The 25410-nt window shown below is 46.6% G+C and overlaps 1 protein-coding gene across 5 annotated transcripts in view; it reads right to left on the bottom strand.

Moving 5' to 3' along the window:
• The window catches only part of ARMC9 (armadillo repeat containing 9), a 142458-nt gene that overhangs the window by 70059 nt on the left and 46989 nt on the right, over window positions 1-25410 (bottom strand). For 4 of the 5 annotated variants that reach the window (XM_084779168.1, XM_084779166.1, XM_084779165.1 and 1 more), the window contains exons 13-19: window positions 23178-23268; window positions 20980-21103; window positions 18862-19001; window positions 17407-17483; window positions 16515-16589; window positions 11940-12030; window positions 6828-6883 (exon numbers count right to left, since the gene is read on the bottom strand). In XM_084779168.1, coding sequence (XP_084635294.1) covers window positions 6828-6883; window positions 11940-12030; window positions 16515-16589; window positions 17407-17483; window positions 18862-19001; window positions 20980-21103; window positions 23178-23268 — 654 coding nt within the window. The remainder of the gene's footprint in view (window positions 1-6827; window positions 6884-11939; window positions 12031-16514; window positions 16590-17406; window positions 17484-18861; window positions 19002-20979; window positions 21104-23177; window positions 23269-25410) is intronic. The other variant, XM_084779167.1, reaches the window with a different exon arrangement.

Here is a 25410-nt window from a genome sequence, read left to right as displayed (position 1 = left end):
AAAGTGCACACCACCATGAGTCTGGCCTCTTTTCCAGATTTCTAGTGTAACTTTAGGCAACAGAATATATTTGAACAGTGTTATAACATCAGTTAAGAATATAATTTGGGGCCGGGCATGGTGGCACACGCCTTTAATCCCAGAACTCAAGAGGCAGAAGCAGGCAGATCACTGTGAGTTCAAGGCCAGCCTGGTCTACAAAGCGAGTCCAGGACAGCCAAGGCTACACAGAGAGACCCTGTCTCAAAAAAACAAAAGAAAGAAAGACAAGAAAACGCAGACACCGAAGAACACAGGGAAGTAATGGGAAGACTGTGGCTACACACTTTCAAGCACCCTGCACTGTGACCACACTGCACAGTGCTGATGGGGCCTAGTCAGCAAAGGACACAGAGACAATGATGACAAAAACCTGTGGACCACAGGCTGCAAACGCCAGCACTGAGTCAGTAGTCTGCTGGTTGATGTCTGATGACGTCAGAATGATGTCTGGACTTGCTCGGGAGAATATTCAGGATCAACAGTAACTGCTCATTGTCAATGATCTTTAAACACTAGGCAATGAAACTCAAGTGAAATATTTAAAGTTCTGCCTGCATCTGTTGACATTTACGGCGAATCCTGAAACAACCGGACTTCTGACATTTGCACAGAAGGGGCAGCAGCAGGGATGGGCAACACCACAGACAGCACACAGGGAGGCACACAGGCATGCCAGTCACTTTTGTCACACTGGGATGAACACCTAAGAAAGGCAAGCTTTATTCTGGCTCTGAGGTTTCAATCCAAAGTCCACTGCTTAGGAGGGGCTAAATAAAGAGTCATAAGCCGGGCATGGTGGTGCACTTCTTTAATCCTAGCACTCAGGAGGCAGAGGTGGGGGGGATTGCTGTGAATTCAAGGCCAGCCTGGTCTAAAGCGAGTCCAGGACAGCCAAGGGTAACATGAAGAAAGCCTGCCTCAAAAAAAAAAAAAAAAAAAAAAAAAAAAAAAAAGGAATCACAAAGAAAACTAGGAAATTCTTAGAGACAAATAAAACAAACATATTTAGAAGCTGCACAGCTATAACTATGTTTAGATAAAAAGATCTGAAGTCCATAGCCTAAATTTATACTGTAGGAAGCAGAAAAAAAAGAAGAAAGGCATATGAAACTTAATGTTAACAAAATTAAGGAAGTAACAGAAATCAAAAAGAGATGCACAAAATAGCAGAGAAAACTAACAAAACAATAACAAAAAACTGACTCCGAGAACAGATGAATAAAACTGACAAAGCCGTTAGCTAGAAACACCAAGAAAAGAGAAGCCTCCTATTGTTAAATGGGACATCACTACTGAACCTATGGAACCAAGAATCTGAAGGCAGGGATATGAGCAACAACACCCAGCCGATTAGATCACTTAAGATGACAAAAACAGACAAAAAAACTAAAACCCACAAATTACAAAGCTGTCTTAAGAAGAAATATAAAGGCCCAAATGATTTTTTTGAAAAAAGGAAATTTGCACAAAACCAAAACTTAAAAGAGCTCAATGGTCCACAACCGCAAACTCAGCAGCTAGGAGGCAGGAAAAAGAGGCCAGCCTGGGTACCATGAGATCCTGTCTAAAAGTAAAATCAATCCATCAATCAATCTGGAGAAATTTATTGTAATTTAAAAAAACATATATATAAATTATATATATTTTGTCCTAGCAAGCAAGAGCCCATATAAATAAAAGCTCTAACAAACGAGATGTTTATGTTTTCTCTAGCACTGCTTGAAGTAGCAAAATCTGGGCAACTGTACACCCACCACACTGAGAAACATCAGCCTGCAGCTGACACAGAAGGATTTCCAAAGAATATTAACAAAAGGAAAAGGCCACATCGCGCATATGTACATGAATCTGTATATTTATATTAGATCGGCAACACAAACCATTACCAAAACGTACAGATGGGAGCATATTTATGTGCATGCCTATGCGTGTCTGAGGAAGCCCATGTACACGTGAGTAACACGCATCCTTTCCTGGATGAGGGCTGAGGCGGAGAATCAGACATACGGTTGTGTGGTCTCCTGTTGCTACTGTGCCTTCCTTCAACCCACAGCACTTCCTCTCCACCCTAGGCTTTTCTTGACCAAGCCCGTCTTCCATTCTAGAACCCTCCCCTCCCACGATAGCACTTTCCATTTCCTTCCCCTTTATGAATCTATAACTGTGTGTTTATTTTCTACTATCTGCTGTCTATCTTGTGTCTACCAGTAAGTATCTGACCAGAGGCCCCCAGCACATGCTTTGTCACCTCACGTCATGTGGGTATGAATACCAGCTCCATTGCTCACTAGCTTCTTGAACGTGGTGAGTGGCCTTTTCCTGTGTGTCTGCCATGTGTGAGAATGGGCAGAACACAGCAGGAACATGGTGAGGTGATCCAGCCGAAGCCCCCACGTGGTAATGGCACATAGTGGCGACTTCTGGCCCCAGGATCGTCCCCATCTTCTCTATGGCGGTACTGTAAACCACAGACATTCTCAGGGAATCTTTTTTTTTTTTTTTTTAATCCCTTCCGTATTTCCTAGAACATGGTAACTTCAAGGTCCTTAAATATTTGTTCAATACATAATAAAAGGAAGATAGGACGGAAGGAAACTGGGTTGTTTGTATGGCTCCCACTAGTAAATGTGCATGGCTGACTGCCCCTGGCATGAAAACTTATTTTGTTAAGAGGGAGAGAATATTTGTCTTAAAATCAATTTTCTCGAATTGTACTGGAAGGCATTTTATTTCCACTTAAAGCCATGTGTAAGGTGACACACGAGCCTCATCCGAGCATACACTAAGGAAACTCCTTGGAGGTGAGGACACTGACTCGGGCTTCTGGCCCCTGGCACTTCCTGCCAGCCCTTGAGTAAAACCAGACACATGTAATCATAAAAACAGAGCACATGAGATTATTCGATTCTTCAAAGCACGAGATGGAGCATCTGAACCCTTGCCCAACCATCAGCTGGCACTGCCCATTCTCTTGAATGCTTTTCCTAGCTTATCTAAGACTGTTTTGATTTCTCTGGAGATTTCAATGGGCCTGAAGCCTTACTTTTTTTTTTTTTTAAGATTCTTTTAGCCCATAAGGCTCCAGGCCTCCTTTTCCTAGCTTGAATGTCCAGCCTCATACCTTCTGGCCTCTGTAGGTGGATATGCTTAGTTATTATCTGTCTTAAACCAAACCAAACCAAACCAAACCAAACCAAACCAAACCAAACCAAACCAAACCGGCCCTTTATTCCTCTCCCGTTCCTGCACGTGCCCACACTGTAAGAAGGGTGGGATATACTAGCATTGCCATTTTCTTGTGCCCTGTGTGCTCTTTACTTTACTGTATCGTGGCCTTTACCTCATTAAGGCAGAACCCAGACTGTGCAACTGCCTTCAGCCCTACCACGTCCACGGCCTGTTTCTTACTTCTCCTCTTGCTGGACAGTGCAGTCCCAGGCCCTGCTGACCAAGACTCGTCTCAACCTCCCACACACACTTCCTCATTCCTTTTCCCCCTTTGCAGTTCCTAATGTCAATAAAAAGGGTGTAGCTTTCCACACCTTTCTGCTGCGTGGGCACATAAGTATATCTATAACTCACAGGCGGGTAGGTTTATATGTTTGCTTTGTTTTAAGCACTGTTCACATTCAATTTATGATTTTTTGAGATGAGGTATTACTATGTAGCCCATACTGGTTTTGGACTCAACATCCACCTGCCTCAGCTTCCTTCCCGAGTGCTAGCCTCCCACACTCAGCTATGTTTGTCTTCATCACAGTGCTCCTACACGGCCCCTAAGTCAGAAGATGTATTGCTAGCTCTGGAAATGTTCATTTTCAGTTACAAATGGGTGGATATTAAACATAACTGAGGTTTTCGCACATTAGATAAACAGTTGTGTTTCTTGACATTAGAGAGAAAAACTAGACTTTGCACCTGGTTCCCCTTAGGCCTGTGGTGAGGCGGAGTGCTGCAGATGCAGCTGTCAGCTCAGTGTACAGCAAGGCCAGCACTGTTCACCTGGTGCCTGGTCACTCTGCAGAGCCATGTCACTAAGCAGCTGACCTCAGCCTTTGCATTGGGTCTAAATATCAAATTTAAAAAAAAAAGTATTGCACTGCTAAGTAAGACAGACACGACTCTGGTGCAGTGACAATACTGTCTGCGTCAGAGCTGTCACTCAAGCAGTTCCTTGACACAGAGTTATAAACCTAATGCCTGGCCTTGGTGAGAGCAGACACAGCAGGGTGTCCCAAGGTGTCCCCAGTTAAAACATGGCAGTGCACTGTGAGGACCACAGAGGAGGGAAGCCCAGGATCTGCTGGCCCAGTCAGTCGTCACTGTCACTTTTGGTCCTGTCTCTTTATTGTCCCTTCACAGTCTCTTCTAGGAAACTTCTGTGAAACCTAGTTACTGTAACAAATGTTCTCAAGTGCCAACCTCAGCCCTAGTTGGTTGGTTTTTTTTTTTTTTTTGGTCACTTGACACAAACTAGAGTAATCTGGAAAGAGGAACCTCGAAATGTTTCCATCAGGTTGGCCTGTAGGCAAGTCTGTAGTGTATTTTCTTGATTGATGACTGATGTGGTAGGGTCTAGGCCGCTGTGGGAGGTGCTGGTTCTGGGCAGGTGGGTCTCGGAGCATATAAAACCAAACTGAGCAAGTCATGCGGGGCAGCCAGTGAGCAGCACTCCACGGCTCCTGCTCCTGCCTCCAGGATCCCACTTACAGTTCCGACCCTGACATCCCTGATCATAAACTGTGAGGTGGAAACAGAAGCCAGCTAAGCCCTCTGCTCCACAGGATGGACTGTGCTGTGTCACAGCAGTAGAAACCCTCCCTGACAAAGACACTGCTAAAAATAAAAACCTGTGGAGCAGCAGCAAATCCAGAGACCTCTGTCCGTGTGTGTTTTGTAGCTGACTGCAACACTGCCAAAGGGAAATGTGCACAAGTTGAACTCCCATAATATAATAAATGAGTTATTATAATATAAAGCTAAAGGATTAGAGGCAAAATAATTGAACAAACCAGGCATGGTGACTTGGGAAGCTGAGGCAAGAGGAAGCAAGATCAAAGCCAGCCTTGGTACAGAGCAAGACCCTGGTCTCCAAACATTATCTATAAAGCAAATCATCAAAAAATCAGAAAAACACCAAAGTCCCCAAAAGAGGACAGAGGAAGGGGAGAGCACAGAATTTGAGAGGAATCTTTTTTTGATGTGGCAACAAAAGTTAATGGAATAAAATGATTAATTCAATTCTGTGTCAAGGGTTAAGAACAAAGGAGGCGCCTTACTCCAGTGAAGCACATGGCCTGTGTTGTGTCCACAGCTGGCCTCTACCCTAGCGGTGGCAGCAACCGCCCTTGAATGTTTGTTTAGTTGAGGAGAACAACACATATTATACTTTTAAATATTTGAAACAAAATTAAATGACATGGAAATTATATAGCCCTCTAACTTTTAGTGTCCACAAATAGTTTTGGGGGCATGCAGCCAGGTTTTACAACTGCCACTGTATGTTAAAGGGCAGAACTGAGTGGTTTCAACTGAGACCATGTGGCCTTCCCAGCCTGACACCGCCAATCTTTCCCTTTACAAAAAGTCTGCTGACTCCTCTAAGGCCAGTTTGACCACAGTAGCTTTTCTTGTGGCACAGGGCTGGTCTCTGTCCCCAGTGGAGAGAACGGTAGCTAAGATTTGGGGCTCCCTTGCCCCATCAGACAGGAAGAGAAGCAAGAGTGCTTGCTGGTGCCACCTGCAGCCCAGAAAAGGAACGGCAGGCAGGTTACTGGGCTGTTGGGGAAAGTTAGTTACCTGGCAGATCCTAAATAACTATGGTCTCAATGATGCTGGGGAAACAAAGTTGCTTTTACCCAACACCTTTTAAACGGCAGAACAGAGCCACAGCTACAAATCTGTCTTCCCACATCCATGCATGGGGTGGATGCACCCCAAATAACTCCCCACGTTCACATCTGCTCTAACTGCTCTCCACATACAGTAGAGACAAGCCATGTTGTCACTACAAGGATAGGATGATGTCTCTGTCCTTTCTAGGCCTGAAGGAAAAGCTACACAGAAGCTTTTGAGTGGCTGCCTGCAGCCTCCAAGTTACTGTCCCCTACAGGACCTCACCAAGACTCTGCATGTCAAGTAACTTCAGCAGACAAGGGGACAGGTTTCTCACCGCCAGCAAACCTACACCAAAAGAATGGACATAGGACAGAAAAGTGGGTGGTCCTGTCAGCTCCAAACCACACCAGGGCTCCTTAGTCCACAGCATCTCATCACAAGCCTATTTGTCATTATTCCTGTCACCAAGGAGACAGGTGAGAGCTCATGGCTCTTCAGAGCAAAAAGTCACAGAGAAGAACCCCAGAAGCTACAGGAGGTCCAATGCTGCGCCTGTGAAGTGTGCATGTGTCATGAGGTCTGTGTCCACACCACAGCCTGGGCAGGGCTTAGATGGAGGCTGAGGAGAATACGGACAGAGTGCTGTCCTGAGACATAAGGATGGGAGACTTTTGCTCCTTCCCTCTGGGAGCCCAGCTTCTGATCCATAAGCAGTCCAGGCTGGAGCACTGGAGATGCCAGCCACCTGGAGAGAGGCCGTGAAGGATGACGGCAGCCACATGAGACCTCGTGTGAGGGCTACAGAACCACCACACACCGAGTCCCCACTAACCCCAGAACTACGAGGAAAAGCGCAGAGGCAAGAGGACTCCATTCCTGCCTAAGTGTTTGGGACACAGAGGAGTATAGCAGAGCTTTCTGTGCTGTTTCAAGAACCTTCAACTTACTTCATCATCTTCCTCTTCATCATCATCGGATTCAAGAACACCATCCAGTAAATCTTCTATAAAGAAAAAATAATAATAAGAAAAAAAAGACAAAGCTTGGCCCGGGGGACACTGAACATCAGCTAGTGCACTCACGTGAGCATCATGTGGAGTCACGCTCCTGACCACAAGCCAACAGCCCTGACTGCTCCTGCTCATGAAGCTTCCACAGCCCTGACTGACAGCTCCGGATCACCCGTTACTACACCGTTTACTCTCTTGGTCATCCCTAATCATGACTATTTCAGCCTCAGTTTGCTATTATTCTCAGCAGGCTCAATACACTCTGTTTTTATCAGAACTTTTTTTTTTTTTTTTTAAGACAGGGTTTTCCTGTGTAACAGCCCTGGCTGTCCTGGAGCTCTCTTTGTAGACAGCTTGACCTTGAACTCACAGTGATCTTCCTGCCTCTGCCTCCCTGAGTGCTGAGATTAAAGGTGTGCACCACACCTGGCTGAGGTTCCACTTTCTGAACCCTACTGTTCTAACTTAAAGATATAGGCTTGGGAAAGGAGCTGACATGAGGTTTTCCTTCAGATGAGCTTTATGGAAGGGGGTGTAGGGGAGACAGATACAGAGAGACAGACAGACTGACCATAAGGGGCATGATCAGGCCTTAAGAAGGAGAACGTTAGGAGAGACATAGCATCCACTACAGACATCATGATGAGGACTTCCTTGAAGGGGGAGAAGGAGCTCTTCCTTCAAGGTTGAGGGGGAGCTACACTAGGAGAGACCGCTACCATGCCCAGTATAGCGGGGACTGAAGGGAAGACCTTTCAAAATCCCCTGAACAAGGGGGTTTTTGACTCAGAGCTTTTCGAGGTTGAGGGTGGCAGGAAGTTCCACACCATATGACTTATGACCTAGCTGAGGAGCCAAGGGGAACAGGGGCAGTCACTAACACTGTGTGTGCATAAGTTTATCATGCAGCTGAAACTTCCCACCAAGGCTGTGTGCTTTAACAGTCAGAGAGAGAGAGAGAGAGAGAGAGAGAGAGAGAGAGAGAGAGAGAGAGAGAGAGAGAGAGAGAGAGAGTGTGTGTGTGTGTGTGTGTGTGTGTATGTGTGATCTTTGTTGGGGGTGGGAGAGCATAGCCTGAGGCTCATTGCTAGATCTATAAAGTTTGTACAGAGGCACAAGTGCACAGTACTCAGAACCAGAAAATGAGCCATTTCCTCACCTGCAAATGGGGATCATGTTGCTTACTTCCCTGTGGACTGAGAGAAGAAGAGAAAGCTGGGAGGAGTTTACAGCACACTGGAACTAAGGCACCCGGACCAGGTACATAGCAGACATCACACAAATATGAGCTACTTTCTCCCCCATGAACCTCTGTCTCGGCATTGTACCTAGACTCCCAACAGCACCCTTGCTTGTGGACGGAAGCCCACTGGGAAGCTAATCACCTCTGCAGCTGAACTAAGATGCTTAGGACATTAGTAACGCTCACTTCTGGGTGTGTCTCTGAAGACTGACTGTCACCTTGAGATTTGGAGTCCCCATGGAAAGCCTCTGGGCAGTTCTGAGAGGGAGTTTCTAGATTGGGATAATTGGGTAGGAAGACACTTTAAATGTGGGCAGTCTTACTTCACAGGCTGAATTACTAAATGAAAAAGAGAACGCAAGAGAGCACCAGCACCCACCGTTCTTTGCGCCCTCAAGCTCCGGCTGCTGTGACGGGCTGTTCCTTCATACTGCCAGCCAGAGGCCTCGCCCTCCTTACATGCTTCTATCAGTCATCTTACCACAGCCAGCAACAAAGGAGGCCAACACAGGACACTGTCCAGATGACTGTGTTAAGTCAGCAACTGAGCATGGAAGACCCGCCTACCCTGAACGCAGTGGCCCCATTACACAGGCTGGGGACACAGGACGGCTACAAGTGTGCAAACACCAGCCGTGTGTGCAAACTCCATCCTTTCAAGCAAAGGCATCTGTGGCGGCTCTAGCTTCTTTAGGCTTTCAATGTCGACTCACACCAATGGCTTCTGGAAGTTTCCAGGCCTTTAGCCTTGGATTAGGGTCTCTCTTGTTTTGAGGATTCCAGTTCTTGGACTGAGCAGTCATCAGGTTTTCTGCCTCTGTAGCAGGTGGACAATCACTGCACAACAACCTAGTCTCCAGTAGTGTAAACCAAGCTAATAAATTCTCTTTTGCAGTGTGTGTGTGTTTGTGCGCACGTGTGCACATGCGTGCATGTGTGCATGAGTGTGTGTGTTTACACACTCATTTTCTATTGGTCTGTCCCTCTAGAGAACACTAGGGGATCTTTTCCCACTCTCTGTTTTGGGTCCTAAGTCCCTAGAGACAGACGACCTAACTAACTTTTCCCTATGTCCCTACTATGTCTTCCTCATTAGTATTTATATCTTAAAAACACATAAAGGGGCTGGAGAGATGGTTCAGTGGTTAAGAGCACTGTCTGCTCTTCCAGAGGTCTTGAGTTTAATTCCCAGCAACCACATGGTGGCTCACAACCATCTATAATGAGATCTGGTGCCCTCTTCTGGCATGCAGGTGTACTGTATACAGACAGCGCGTGTGCACGTGTGTGTGTGTGTGCGTACACATATACGCACACATACACACACACACTTAAATCTTTAAAAACACTTAAATCTTTAAAAACAAAACAAAACAGGACATAAAGGTCAAGAAAGGCTGAGAGAAGAAAGAAACAGGAGGAAAGAGTGAACTAAAGACCATACGTGAGGAGACTGCCCAGCCCACCGAGAAAGAAGGCTTGCAGGTAGAAAACATGAGTGAGGCATCCATGCTGACACAGCCTCATCCTAAGGCAGGGTCTTTAGACTCCCCAGGTCGGGAGCCAGTGGGACACAGCAGTCTGTGCCTCCCTGGTGCGTGCACAGCTGCACACACTCCTGACCTGCACCACTGTGCACACAGTGCTCTACGCTCTACATTTGTCTTAGTTTTAATCTTCTAACTTCCTCTCTCTGCCCTTGGATAGCACACTCCAGTCCACCATGAGGAGAAGCCTTTCAAAACTGTACTACTGCTATGTCACCGCTATGTCACCAATTGTTAAGGCCCCTTAGTTGGATACTTATTACTTTGACTCTGCAGCCCAGTTCCCAACTCCCAATCCTATAATCTCATAAACGTGTTGGTTCAGACATCCTAACTACCCAGAAGCCTCCAGCCCCATGAGCTAGAGTACCTCATAGGCCTCAGCTCCTGCTCCCGGGACAACCAGCTCCTCCCTGCCTCTGAGCTGGTGCATGCCTTACAAAGGTCCCTTACAAAGGGAACTGCTCGGCCTTGCTCCTGTCTAGTATACTGGCTGGTGTCTCTGACCTTTCTCTCATGATGAACAAATATGTGCTGGCTACACTCATGGATGGCTGGAGCTTTGGCCTGGGCCTGAGCTAGGGGATGAACTTCTTTAATATTTTTGTTGGCTGCATATTCTGCATAGAGTGGTACCAGGCTGAACTCTTCCTCTGGGCTTCCCCAGTGCTCTACCTTGCTGGGACAACCTGAGACTGCCCCCAGGATGATAATTACATTATAATGGGCACAGCTCAGACTAGGGACTGAGTTGAAGACGGCTACCAGTGGGCATTTCCCTGGTGCACTGTGTTGGAGAGATGAGGACAGTGTGTCTTTTGTTGTGTGCTGAATGGAGCTGCGTTCTTCAACTGCTGCTGTCAGGGAAGGCACGGGGAGAGACGGGTGGTAAACTTGGTGCCAGATGCTGGCAGCATCAGGGTCCCCTGTGTCAGGAGTCCACAGGAAGAGCCAGGGGCTTCCCTAGCCCTCACACAGGGCTTCTCTGGTTCTCTTGCCAGGTGTGTACCATGGCAACGGAGAGGGCTGGAAAGAAGGAGACCAAGCTGCCTCCTCTCTGCTGCCAGGTGGCACCTATACATTTTTCTGGAATGGTGACATGTTGGCATTTTCTACATGGTGCTAGAAAGACTGGCATCTGTGTCCCTAACTGGCCATAGGACCAGGAACAGTTGCCCTTACTGCCCTTATCAGTGGGACAGGATTTAAGAGGGGACAGGAGGGGCTCGTAAAGATATCTTAGAAGGTAGAGAAGCCTTCAGTAATTGCTCAGAACTCCTTTTTGTTGACCACACACCTCTCATGTGATAAGAGATCTCTACTGTGATAAGAGATGTTAATCCCGGACAATCTGGCCTTGACTACTTGGCTAAACTGGTGATGGAGGATGTACACACATGTATGTGTGTATGCATATGGAGGCTAGGGGCCAACCTTGCATGCCACTCTGCAGGAGCTGTCCATCTTGTTGAGACAGTGTCTCTCTTCGGGACCTAGGCAAGGCTAACTGGCCAGTGAGCCTCAGGGATCTGCCTGTTTCCAGTTCTGGGATTACAATGTGTCACCATGTGTGGCTTTTTTTACTGGGATGCTGGTGATCGAACTCAGATCCTTATACTTGCATGGCAAGCACTTTAGTGATAGAGCTATCTCCCCATTCTGTCACCCCATTGAGGTATGCGTGTGTGTGTGTGTGTGTGTGTGTGTGTGTGTTGTGTGGTATGTGGTATGTGTTTGTGTGGTGTGTGGTATGGGGGTGTGTGTATGTACGGAGGTGTGTGTGGTAGGTGTGGTGTGTGTCTGGTATATTGTGTGTGTGCATGGTATGTGGTGTGTGTGCCCACATATGTGTAGTATGTGTGGTACTAGATATGGGCCCAGGGCCTTGTGCAGATCAAGCAGACACTATCCTACTGAACTTTCCTATGTTGAACTTGGCTTTGCTACTTTCTTTAAAGGCTTCTTTTCTCCTTGTTTTTTTTTTTTTTTTGTTTGTTTGTTTGTTTTTTGGAGATGGAGTCTTGCTATGTGGTCTAGGCTGGCCTTAAACTCTCTATGTAGCTCACGCTGACCCTGAACTCATGATGATCCTCCTGCCTCAGCCTCTCTAGTGCTGGGATTACAGGTGTGCACTACCATATCTGACTCAAAAGCCTCCTGAATGCCTTCTAAGGTATCACCATCTCTCGTGAGGAAGCCTGTCCGTCTTTTTGCCATATGTGACCAGAAGATAAGACACAGATCTCGCATGCTACTCACCAGAATTTAGCTGCTTGATGATAAACTCTATCTGGCGGGTCATTTCGGCATTGCCTTCTTTGATGAAGCATCGCAGAATATCCTCCATTCCCTAGGAGCAGTGAAGAGACAGCATATGTTTTGGTGTTAAGATGTGAAGGGCTTCTTTTTAGTGGGATAGTTTTATCTAATCCAAAAGAAATTTTTTTTTCTTATTTTGGAGAAAGGTTATTTAAAATAAAAATCATCAGTTTGGTATTAAACATTCATTTTAAAATTCACAGTGAAATTGTTTTCTTTTTGGTTGACTATCTCATCTTAATTATAATATAATTATAATTATAACACACTTAGGAAAAAACGAAGAGATCATGAGCTTGGGCTGATGCCTGTCTCCCAGCACTTGGGGTGCATGTACATCACTGCCTGTAGTTTGGGAAGCACGTAGTTTGGGAAGCACAAAGTTTGGGGAGATGATTTCCTTTTATCTTTTGTTTTGTTTTGTTGGTTTTTTGAGACAGGGTTTCTCTGTGTAGCCCTGGCTATCCTGGAACTCATATTGTAGATCAGGCTGGGCTCGAAACTCACAGAGATCCACCTGCCTCTGCCTCTGCTAGGATTAAAGGCATGTGCCATCATGCCTGACCTGAGATAACTTCTTTCCCACGTTTCCCCTGGGTTTATGCACAATGCCTTCTCAACTTTAGGGCCATTTATGATTTTTGAAAAGCTGAACCACATGTCTTTAACAAATAGAAGCTTGCTTCAAACAATTGTAATTCCTATTCTATCAAATGAAAGATGGAGGGGCCAGGGAGATGGCCTGGCTGCACCAGCTGACAACCTGAGTCCGACCCCTGGAGCCCACGTGAGCAGCCAGATGTGGCGGTGCACAACTGTAGTCCCAGAATTCCTACATGAGACAACAAGCAGAAACAGGATGGGAAGACGGGCTGGAGTACAAAGGGCAGCAGCAGAAACAAGAGAGAGGCATTGACTCAAAACACGGTCGAAAACTGTCTGATGACTTTTCTATGTGTGCATGCTGCCCTACCTCCCAAATTAGTAAGCACTAACATTTTGGGGATTTTTGAGATAAGGTCTTACAATGTAGTTCTGCCTTGCCTAAAATTCACTGTGTAGATCAGGCAGGACTTAAATGTAAAAGAGATATGCCTGCCTCTGTCTCCCAAGTGCTAGGATTAAAGGCACAGGCCACTCTGTCTGGCCCAATTAAAAATTTAAAGACAGAATGACAGGGCTGGAGAGATGGCCGGACAGTTAACAGTGCTCACTGAGCGTACAGAGGACCCAGGTTTGACTGCCAGCACCCACATGGCAGCTCACATCTGTTTATATGTGTGTGTGTCTAGTTCCAGGGGATCTGACACCCTGCGGCTTCCTTGGGCACCAGGCATGCAAGTGGTACATGCATATACATGCAGGTGAAACATGCATACACATAAAACGAAAAGAAAAACCATACAAAATGATGCATGTGCCACCAAATGATAGTTACTATACTGTGCTACTACAACACGATGGCCAGAATTTTCCACTCTTGCTAAGAGACTAAAGCAGACTTGGAGGTAAGATGCTGACTCAGGCACAGTGAAGTGCCTTGCCCTCCTCTTTTCCCACATCACTGGGATGTATGCATGTACTGTGCTGGACCAAACAAGGTTTTCTTGGCACCAAGAGGGGAAGCATGTCTAAAACTGAAACCCATATAGAGCAACTGGTGTCCAGAGAGGCTGGCTCACCGGAAGACAAAACACTCACCAAACTGTCTAACACTTGCCCTTGAATTTGTGGTGACACAAGCAGTATAGTCCTTATTTTACTTTAAAATTTTAATTATGTAATTTATTTGTTTTGGAGACAAGGTCTCACTACATAGTCCTGGATGGCCTAGAACTCACTATATAGATAGACCTGTCTCTGCTTCCTAAGTGCCAGGATTAGAAGTGCGAGCCATTGTGCCTAGCTGTGGTCTCTTTTTAAATAGGCTGGTCTAGAAGCAATAGTTATAATAGAATCAGACAATAGCTGTAACAGAATCAAAGATAGTCCATACAGCTTTGATCACATGGAGTTGGGATTGTGGTCCTAGCTCCCTGAGTCAGGTCACATGCTACCTAACTCAAATCTCTCAACTTCTCCCAAAGACAAGATACATCATTGATACTACTTTCATAGATGTCTGTGTCTGTCAAAATGTAAGGCCTGTATGTAACTGTATGTAAGGGGTGGGCACTTCATTTTTGCAAATTATACATAATAAATAGAGTCTAGTCCAGTGAATGCATTGCACATGGGGTGCTGACTGAGTGGTGAAATGACACCTGCTGGGTCTGGGGGGGACGTGTGGCTCAGGCAAGTGCAGCTGAAACCCTGGAGTAAATGAGGTGCCACAGGGGTACAGTGAGGCGATCTGAGGACTGGGTCAGAACCTTAGAGGACAGCAGCATTCCACGGGAGGCAGGGACAGACACGTAGAGAGAGCAGACCATTCAGGAATAGTCTGGAAGAGACAAAACACTGATGGGTGTCTTGGAGGCAAGGACAGAGTGTTTCAAAGAGGAGTGAGACACTGTGGCAACTCTTGTGGGGCGTCAGATATCTGGGCTCGTCCTGTAGTCATCAGCCACAGTTTGCCTCAGTCCTTGGCTGCCAGAGGGCTAAACTTTCTGTCTCATACAGTGGCCTCTTCCCCACTTCTATCCCACAAGGGTGATAGGGGTTATTACTAGGAGACGCCATGTGCTCACTCACAACATGCCAGTAACCGCAGTGGCTACTGCGCAGCTTAGGAATAGCCAGAGACAAAGAACCCATTTCAGCTGTTTCTCCCAGAGGCAACTTCTGTGTGGGTTATCTGCCCATATCTTTATAGGTCATTTGAGCCCAATTGACGCTTGTTCTTACATGTCCGGCTTAGTTAGCACATGGAAAGCAAACAGCTCAGCCCCTTGGTTGTTTGGGGACTGTTTGGACATCTCACAGCAAAATCCAGTGAAACAGCTCATATATTTTTTAAAACCACATATAGTAGGTAATATTTAATCTAAAATATAGAAATGAGAAAGAATAAAAAATAACAGTATTCTGCTGGGTGTGGTGGCACATGCCTATAATCTTAGCACTCAGGAGTCCAAGGCAGAAACACCAAGGGCTCTAGCCTTCCCTGAGCTAGCATGAGACCCTGCTAAAAATAGACAACAAAACGTGGTATTTCATCCTGAAGGCAATAATAAGATATCTATCTTGCCGGGCGTGGTGGCGCATGCCTTTAATCCCAGCACTTGGGAGGCAGAGGCAGGTGGATCGCTGTGAGTTCGAGGCCAGCCTGGTCTACAAAGTGAGTCCAGGATGGCCAAGGCTACATAGAGAAACCCTGTCTCGAAAAACCAAAAAAAAAAAAAAAAAGATATCTATCTTATAGATGGGACCCGGGTCTAAACAAAATTTGTTTCACAGCTTCACATACCTTCTAATGTAGCCTCAAGGTAATTTTCAAATTGTATCTATATTACATAGTATACAATATTACACAAACACACACGCTCTCTTTCACCCTAAAGCTCATATCCTCCAGATTCTGTGTGCTGAATGCCAGGACCACCCACTACCCTATCTAACTACCCAACATTTTTAACAGTTTTGTGAATGAAACAATATCATGGTGGGAATTTTCCATCTGCGGCTTCATGTTTGTGCTAAAAAACTTTCTTACTTTGGAGCATTTTTCAGATTCTGTACTTTATTTCTATTCTTTGGTTTTGTTTTGTTTTTTTGAGACAGGGTTTCTCTTGTAGTCTTCAATATGCTGGAACTTGCTCTGTAGAGCAATTCAGTTCCATCGTTGGGTGTGTTACACAGACAGTTCTTAGGTGAATTATGTCTTGTTTAACTGTTTGACATGATTTTACATAAACAACTAGAAGATTTAGTAATTCTCTTAAAAATCAAAACAAAACCAATGGGCGGAATGTTCTTGTGGTCTCCTGTGTTCTGAGTATGGAAACACATTTAATCCCTTCACCAGAGAATTTAATATGTACATAGCTACTCTGGTTTCACACAGCATCAGGAAGAAGATCAGAGTGTTAGTGGTTTTGCTGGCTTGCTGTAGAAACAACTCTCCTCTCAGAGTAAGACACTAATCACCCAGCCGTTGATGCTGTACCTCAAATATAAGCACAACAGTAAACAAAGTTAGGAAAATTCTATTTAGCAACAACTGAGGTGCCAGACAGCTTTACAAAACAAGTCTGCTAGAATTTCCCAGACACTGTGGCTCTTTACCATTTACAGCTTAGGGTTCCTTGTGAGATTCTAATATAAGCAACAGATCTCCCCCTTGATAAAAAAACCACAAATAGGTCTTTTACAGTTTCAGGGAGTCTGTAAGCTACATGAAGGCGTGCCCTGGAGGAAGTGGGGGCAGCCCTCTCCCCACAGCTCTGACATGGTGCTGGGAGAAGCCTTTGAACTGCTCAGGGCTCAGACTTGCAACGGTCTTCCTGCCTCAGCCTCCCAAGTGCTGAGATTACATGTGTGAAGCACTATGTCCTGCTCAGCGCATCCTCTTACCATGGCTCTGGCCTCCTCACGAATGGACGGGATGGAAAGGATGCTGTAGAGGGCTCCATTCACATATGGCTGTATCTTTAAGGGGAGAGAAAAGACCAGTCATTTACACATTTTCAAATAGTATACAACTCAATTATCAGAAGCCAGACTTAAGAACAGTCTGGCTAAAGGGAGAGTTGGTGTCCCTGCCTCCAGGACCCAGGATGCACGTTTCACATGAGTCACATCCAAGTCTGCAATTGACCCAGATCCAAATCCATCAGTCCCTCTCAACCTTCTTCCTGTTGTGTGTCACTACTGAACCGATGTGGTTTCTAGCATCCTGTCACTCAGGACACTGTGGGTGCCTATAATCCTCACACCTGGGAGGTAGAGACTGGGTATCCTCTGCCAGACTAGCAGAACAAGAGAGGCCCAGGTTCCCTGCTGTCATGGCTCTTGCCTTAGTAAGTAAAGTGGAGAGCAATCACGGAAGTCACCCAATGTCAGAATCAGGCCTTCACAGACACCCACACACACCTACCCTCACATTAGTAAATGCACACACGCACCTGCACACACGCACACACGCAAGGGACCCTCAAATCCAGTTAGGAATATATGTTAAATACAGCAACTGGGGGCCGGGCGTGGTGGCACACTCCTTTAATCCCAGCGATTGGGAGGCAGAGGCAGGTGGGTTGCTGTGAGTTCGAGGCTAGCCTGGTCTACACCAGTGAGTCCAGGACAGCCAAGGGTGACACAGAGAAACCCTGTCTCAAAAAACCGAAAACAAACAAACAAAACCAAAACCCAGCAACTGCCCGAAGCCAGACCTTTGCCTGTGAGGTCACAAGCACCCGGGTCACCATTACAGTCTCCCAATTTACCCCAGGGCCAGTATCCTGAGTACCTCATGGTTTTCATGGCCAAGGAGATCCGAAAGAACTTTCAGCACAAGACCTGCCACCTTAGCACACATGTTCTTTCCTGTGGGAAGCAAGTAAAATGTATGTCAGACAGGTGAGCACGAACCACGTGAGCAGTGTGACTCTGAGCTAGTCACTTAGTCACTCTGAACCTCAGTTCTCTCCTTTTTAAGACGGATTATTATGTCAGTGGGTTTGGTGGCATGTAATTGTAATTGAGGGAGGCAGAGAGAGGAGGGTTTCTGTGAGGCCAGCCTGGTCTACGCAGGAAGCTCCAGGACAGCCAGGGCTACAGAGAAAGACCGGATCTCAAACAAACTAACTAAATAGATTCTTAGCATCTGCTCCAAAGGGAGGTGCAGAATTAAGTAACCCTGAGAACTCAGAAGCTGGTGGTGGCCATGATGAGACTCAGAGCATGATGTGCTATGTGAACATTTTATATCACGAAACACAGGATCAAACCGCAAGCAAGCTGAAGACAGGAAAAGGTGCTGGGATCTGACGGGCACGCTGAGAGCTGGGGCTTCCACACAGGCTATTCCTGGAGCAGGAATGGGAGTAGCAGTCGCTTCCTCAGTGAACAGCACATGAACGGCTCGGAGCAGGCTTCTTGCCGCCTTTCTCACAGACCCTAGGGGATGGTGGCAGCCCAGCTGGACCAGCACATCTTCTAAGGCATCTGACACGGCAGGGGACAGAGTGTCTGAAAGGGACGCTGCTGCACAGAAGCTCTAACTCTCATCTCCACTGAGGAGCTAGGTATTTTGGTTTGTTTGGGGGAGGGGTTGGTTCTGTTTTTGAGCCTCCAACTTGCAGTGTAGCCTCCTGTCTCCACCTTCTGAGTGCTAGGATTACAGGCAGGCACCACCATGCCTACGATACAGTGTAGGGACTGAACTAGGGCTGTGTGCATGCCAGGCAAGCACTCTAACAAATGAGCTACATTCCCAGTAGGTGAGAGGCAGTCTGTAGTGTCCATGTGAACCTCCAACTCCAGGAGATAGAAAATAACAAGCAGGCAGCACGATTTAATGTCACTGCTCCAGCCACCAACCTAATCCCCAGAGCATGCTGGAAACGCGCCTCTCTGTCTTCAGTGGCAGGGATCACAACTCTTAACTTTCTATGTTTGAAAAATGCAGCAAAAATGAAAGAATGAGTGAATGGATTTCTTTCCTCTTCAGAAGGGCACAACACACATACAAAACTGCATATGTATTCTATCCAAGGTTCACATGGTGTCTTGGCTTTAAGAGCTTGCTATCTTCATACCTAGCTAGAAATGCTTTACTCACTCCTGTCTTAATTTTCCATGAGGGAGACAGAAAGCAAGCCCAGCGGGGTCACAGGGACTGCAGATTTGTGGGCAGCTCTCTACCTGTCCGTCCTCTATCCCAGGACATGTGCATGCTTGGAAGATTGGGGGGCTGTGATACCTGCACTGCGGAGGCAGAGGTTCATGAGCAAGGCCACCGAATACTCCAGTGTGTAGTCGGACAGGCAGTCGGGGTCCTTCAGCAGGTCGATGAGCCAGAAGATGAGGCCATCTCGAATCATGGCTGTCTGTAGCGGGCGCCTAAGAGCAAATTGCCTTATTAGATCAATTAGCTGGCAAGGGGCTTTCCATGGAAGAGTGTTCCACGGTGCAAATGGGGATCAAATGGAGCTATGAAAGACAGACTCTGGGGAACAGCCTATAGCTAAGGCCATTCAATTGGGACAACAAAAATTTTTAGGACACAGTAGCTTAAAGGAAGACTGAGCAATAAGAAGGCCTCCCACATCGAAAGTCTCCTCTTCAATACCTAAAATTAGCACACTGCTACTTCAAATCCATAAATGTTATTAATAGCCTTGGCTTACTTGACCCATGCAACAGGCCACAGAAATACTACTTTGAAAAAAATCAATCTGGAGGGGCACTCATATGATTCCATGCACTCATGTACATGGACACGCACAGGGCAGGTGGCGCTACAGAAAGGATATGAGTGGCTGTCTAGGGCTGGGGGTGGAATGAAGAGTGACAACAGTTAATGTGAGACTTTTTTTCTGTAGTGATAGAAATGCTCTAAAATTAGGACTGGAGAAATGGCTCAGTGGATAGATAAGGGCACCTGCAGCCAAGCCTGGTGACCTGGGTTCGATCCCTAGGACCCACATGGTGGAAGGAGGGAACTGATGCCTACTGATCATCCTCTGATCTCCACAATATACATATGTAAATAACTGAATGGGAGATATGCTCTACAATAGGTGTGATGGTTGCAGAATGTTGCAACTCTGTGAAAACCAGGCTTGTCTATTTACTATGGTGACTTTTGGGGCGGGAGAGATGGCTCAGCAGTCAAAAGCACTTGTTGCTTTTACAGAAGATCTAGGTTCAGTCCTCAGCCTACATCATGGCTCAGAACCATACATAACCCCTGTTCTAAGGGATTAGATGTCCTTTTCTGACTTCCAACCTGTGTGCCATAAGGCACACACATGTTGCATGTACATACACACAGGCAAAACACTCATATGCATAAAATAAAATTATTTTATTTTGGAAAGACGGTTTGGCTCTGTAGTGCTGGCTGGCTGGGACTTGCTTTGTAGCCCATGCAGGCCTCAAACTCTGCCTTTGTTTTTGTTTTTGTTTTCTGAGACTAAAGGCATGTACTAACATGTCCAGCTATGCTGTTGTTTGTAAAAAGTCCTAAGATGACACTAGATCTGGTTCAAAAGAACATGAAGGGCTAGAGAGCTGGCTCAGTGGTCAGGAGCACCTGCTGCTCTTCCAGAGGACCTAGGCAATTGCATGGTAGCTCACAGTCATCTGTAGCTCCAGTGTCTGGGATAGAGCACCCTCTCTGGCCTCCGAGGGCAACAGACATGATTATGGTACATGTACATACATGCAGGTAAAACACTCATATACATAACATAAATCTAAAAAGAAATACTTTTTAAAAAGCCCATGACTGTTAAATTCTAATGTAGCAGCCAGGCAGTTGTGGTGCACACTTTAGTCCCAGCACTCAGGAGACAGAGATATGCAGATCTCTGTGAATTGAAGGCCAGCCTGCTCTACAGAGCAAACACTTTCAAGCCATGCCAGGCCCAGGCAAGACTCCAGGTGGGATTCTGGGACATACACCAAGATCCCAGGCTCTCACAGAGCTCCTAGCACACTATGTGTAATGGGAAGCGACTTTACTATGTGTGTTTGCACTAATGACCAGCTAGGGGAAGGCAGTGGCATTCACGGTAATGTCTTCCTCTGTCTCCAGCAGCCTTCAACAGCAGAACTCAGACTAGAGAGGAGTTTGTAGCTCTAGCTTGGAAAGTCGTCTAACCTCTCCTAAATGTTAGCAGAAAGACAGCATTTCCATCCTAAGAAGTGGTGGTTCAACAACAACAACAACAACAACAACAACATACACACAGACACATAGACACACAGACACACAGACACACAGACACACACACACACAGACACACAGACACAGACACACACACAGCCCAGCCTGAGCTCACAGGCAAAGACTGACCAATGGTGTGGTCCCCACCTGAGGCTGAACTTCTGCAAGGCCCCGAGGACATTCTCACGAGTGATGACATCCTTGTCTTCTTCCTTCAGCCTTCCTTCCAGCATCCGTAGCACCTTCATGTTCTGGGCTAGGTAGAGGCGACCTAATAATATGCCAGAGATGAAAATGGGAAAGATGTAAAGAACTAACCTGGTGTGCACCAAGGCTACCTTCCAGTAAAGATCTGCATGAGATACACTACAAAGTTCTAGAAGAAACTATTAGAGTGTATCTTTCCTGAGCCAGGTGTGCTGGAACATGCCTGTCGTCTCAGAACTAGGGGAGCCAAGGCAGGATTGCAGGCTCATCGCCATGCTAGTACATACAGAAGAGTCCTCTCTCAGAACAGTTTACTCAACCAATGACCTAACCAATACAAAGCCTTCCTTCCTGTAAACTGAACATAAGCCATCGACACAGTGTGACATCCTAACCCTGAAGGACCCACAAGGAGAGGAATGGAGCTGTGCTGTGAGCCCCTCAGCCTTCACCAGAGCAGTAGCCAAGTGTGCTTCTGCACACTCTCCTGTTCCGTTTACACATCCTCAGGACCCAATGATGGTGGAGGCCCTAATAAGCATAAGGGGGCCACTTACCTTTTTGTAGATTTCTGCACTGACATTTTTGTTTATTTATTTATTTATTTTGGTTTTTCGAGACAGGGTTTCTCTGTGTTAGCCTTGGCCTCGAACTCACAGAGATCCTCCTGCCTCCACCTCCCGAGTGGTGGAATTAAAGGCGTGTGCCACCACACCCGACTGACATATTAATTTTTAAAATAATTTATCTTTATTTTAAGTGCTTTGGTGTTTTGCCTGCATATGGTTGTGTGAGAGAGTTGGATCCCCTGGAACTGGAGTTATAGACAGTTTTGAACTGCCATGTAGGTGCTGGGATTTGAACCCAGATCCTTTGGAAGAGCAGTGCTCTTAACCCCTGAGCTATCTCTTCAGCCCCCAGATATTAATTTTAAACAGGATTATTACATGACTTGCTCTTAGTGCATATGCTGACTTATAATGTTTGCCAAATGAATGGAATAATGAATTAAATAAATAAACGTGTTGAGTATAATGTATTCTTAACCTAAAAACTTTTTATTCACATTAAAAATACCTCAGATGGGGTTGGGCGTGATGGTGTACACTCCCAGCACTCAGGAGGCAGAGGCGGGTGGATTTCTGTGAGTTCGAGGCCAGCCTGGTCTACAGAGTGAGTTCCAGGACAGCCAGGGCTACACAGAGAAACCCTGCCTCAACAAACCAAAAACAACCAACCAACCAACCCACTTCAAACAAATCAGAATGTAAGGAAGGGTGTGTATGAGATGCACACGTGGGAGCGAGGGAGTGTGGGTGCCATGGGGTAATCGTGCAGGTCACAGGGCAATGTTCGATGTCAGTTCTTTCCTTCCACCATATTTTGAAGCAGTGTCTCTCTTGTTCTGCCATGGTGCTGTCTCACAACCAATCCTGCCTCACCCCCCCATGTCACCCTAGGCATGCTGGGATCCACATGTGACATGTTAGCTGGTCCTAGGGATCAGCAGATTCAGGTCATTGGGTGTACACAAGAGCTCTTACTAGCGAAGCCGGTTCCCCTGTCCTGACAATGGCTCTTTGAAAAGCTGACTTTTAATCCAGCTATAATGTGTTATTATTTCTGAAAATTTCAAATCCTTTAAAGACCATAGGAAAAGGTGCAGTGATTGCTTATTTTGGCAAGCAGGAATTACAGAAAAAGTCTTACGTGTTATGCAGTTAAAAACAATTTAAGTAAGAGTTATAAAAATCTTAGGTATTAAGCCTTGTGTGGTGGCGCATGCTTTTAATCCCAGCACTCGGGAGACAGAGGCAGGTAGATTGCTGTGAGTTTGAGGCCAGCGTGGTCTACGAAGTAAGTCCAGGACAGCCAAGGCTAACACAGAGAGACCCTGTCTTGAAATACCAAAAACCAACCAACTAAACAAACAAACAAAAAAATCTTAGGTGTTATAAAATTAACTTCTGGAGGCAAGAAAATTTGCTCTGAGAGACACTCGGGCCTAAGGACTAATTTTTACACGTATGTTGGAAGAGCAGATAATGAGGAGAGTGGGCTGCTTTGAGCAACATTGGGAAGCACTCATTTTACAGTGATGCCAGGGCTGCGCTGCTTGGAGGAAACCATCTTCTCACCTTCGGCCAGGGACGCCAGGGCGTTGATGAGCCTTGCTGTGTACTGCCGCACAGCTTCACTCTTGGAGTGCAGCAGCTGTAGCACGCTCCGCTGCAGGGACAAACAGTGAGGTTAGGAGGCGGGAGAGAATGATGTCCCCTCTGCCCTTTGACTAGGGGGAAACAGGGCCACACACTTCACCTGCAGCTCTTGCTTTCCAAAGGATTCTTGATGAGACTTGACAAAGGGAAGCTGTCTGGACTTCTAAGTTGACAGGACTAAATGTGCTAAGCCTCTAGAACAGCAGGGCACATGTGCCTGCTACTGTTGCTGGCTTTCCAGGCGAGAGAAACACGTTTAATTTAGCCCTCTCCAAGCATGACAGGACTATAGTAAATGGATTTTTTTTTTCAATCAGTTTCTCTTCATTGAAAGACCTGAGCACAAAGGCAAGCTGGGCAGCAGAAAGAAGGCGGCAGAAACCCTTCTCAAACTCTACTCTGATACCTAGAGTGTCAGGGATGGAGGAGAATGAAACTCAGAGAAAAGTATTGGCCCTCACTTGCTCTGGATTTTTTTTTTTTTAAGACACAAATTCTGAAGAATTGAATACCCTGAGAAATGGTAACAGAACGGTTCTAGAAAAAGCATGCAGACCCTGAGGTCAGTCACAGACAGTACTAGGCAAGGACAAATCCACTGACTTCCACCACTTATTCTACAAAAGGCTTAAGAGCTAGAGACAAAGTCAGGGACAATGCAGACAGACAGAGTGGCAAGATTGGATTGTGCTGCTCCTGCGACCTCCTAGCACAGGTACAGGGAGGGGTATTACCATAAGAGGGTAACCCAGAGTGCCCCAGCACTGGGGAGGGGTATTATCATAAGAGGGTAACACAGAGTGCCCCAGCATTGGGGAGGGGGTATTATCATAAGAGGGTAACACACAGAGTGCCCCGGCATTGGGGAGGGGGTATTACAATAAGAGGGTAACACAGAGTGCCCCAGCATTGGGGAAGGGTATTATCATAAGAAGGTAACACAGAGTGCCCCAGCATTGGGGAGGGGTATTACCATAAGAGGGTAACACAGAGTGCCCCAGCATTGGGGAGGGGTATTACCATAAGAGGGTAACACAGAGTGCCCCAGCATTGGGGAGGGGTATTACCATACGAGGGTAACACAGAGTGCCCCAGCATTGGGGAGGGGTATTACCATAAGAAGGTAACACAGAGTGCCCCAGCATTGGGGAGGGGTATTACCATAAGAGGGTAACACAGAGTGCCCCAGCATTGGGGAGGGGTATTACCATAAGAGGGTAACACAGAGTGCCCCAGCATTGGGGAGGGGTATTACCATAAGAGGGTAACACAGAGTGCCCCAGCATTGGGGAGGGGTATTACCATAAGAAGGTAACACAGAGTGCCCCAGCATTGGGGAGGGGTATTACCATAAGAGGGTAACACAGAGTGCCCCAGCATTGGGGAGGGGTATTACCATATGAGGGTAACACAGAGTGCCCCAGCATTGGGGAGGGGTATTATCATAAGAAGGTAACACAGAGTGCCCCAGCATTGGGGAGGGGTATTACCATAAGAGGGTAACACACAGAGTGCCCAGCATTGGGGAGGGGTATTACCATAAGAGGGTAACACAGAGTGCCCCAGGGGGTATTATCATAAGAGCGTAACACACAGAGTGCCCCAGCATTGGGGAGGGGTATTACCATAAGAGGGTAACACACAGAGTGCCCAGCATTGGGGAGGGGTATTATCATAAGAGGGTAACACAGAGTGCCCCAGCATTGGGGAGGGGGTATTACCATAAGAGGGTAACACAGAGTGCCCCAGCATTGGGGAGGGGTATTACCATAAGAGGGTAACACAGAGTGCCCCAGCATTGGGGAGGGGTATTACCATAAGAGGGTAACACAGAGTGCCCCAGCATTGGGGAGGGGTATTACCATAAGAGGGTAACACAGAGTGCCCCAGCATTGGGGAGGGGTATTACCATAAGAGGGTAACACAGAGTGCCCCAGCATTGGGGAGGGGTATTATCATAAGAGGGTAACACAGAGTGCCCCAGCATTGGGGAGGGGTATTACCATAAGAAGGTAACACAGAGTGCCCCAGCATTGGGGAGGGGTATTACCATAAGAGGGTAACACAGAGTGCCCCAGCATTGGGGAGGGGTATTACCATAAGAGGGTAACACCGAGTGCCCCAGCATTGGGGAGGGGTATTATCATAAGAG

The sequence above is a fragment of the Acomys minous genome, assembly GCF_964271855.1.
Source record: "Acomys minous genome assembly, chromosome: 4".
In the NCBI taxonomy this organism is placed as follows: domain Eukaryota; kingdom Metazoa; phylum Chordata; class Mammalia; order Rodentia; family Muridae; genus Acomys; species Acomys minous.
Note: the sequence above shows the minus strand (reverse complement) of the source record. Positions and strands in the feature narration are given on the sequence as shown.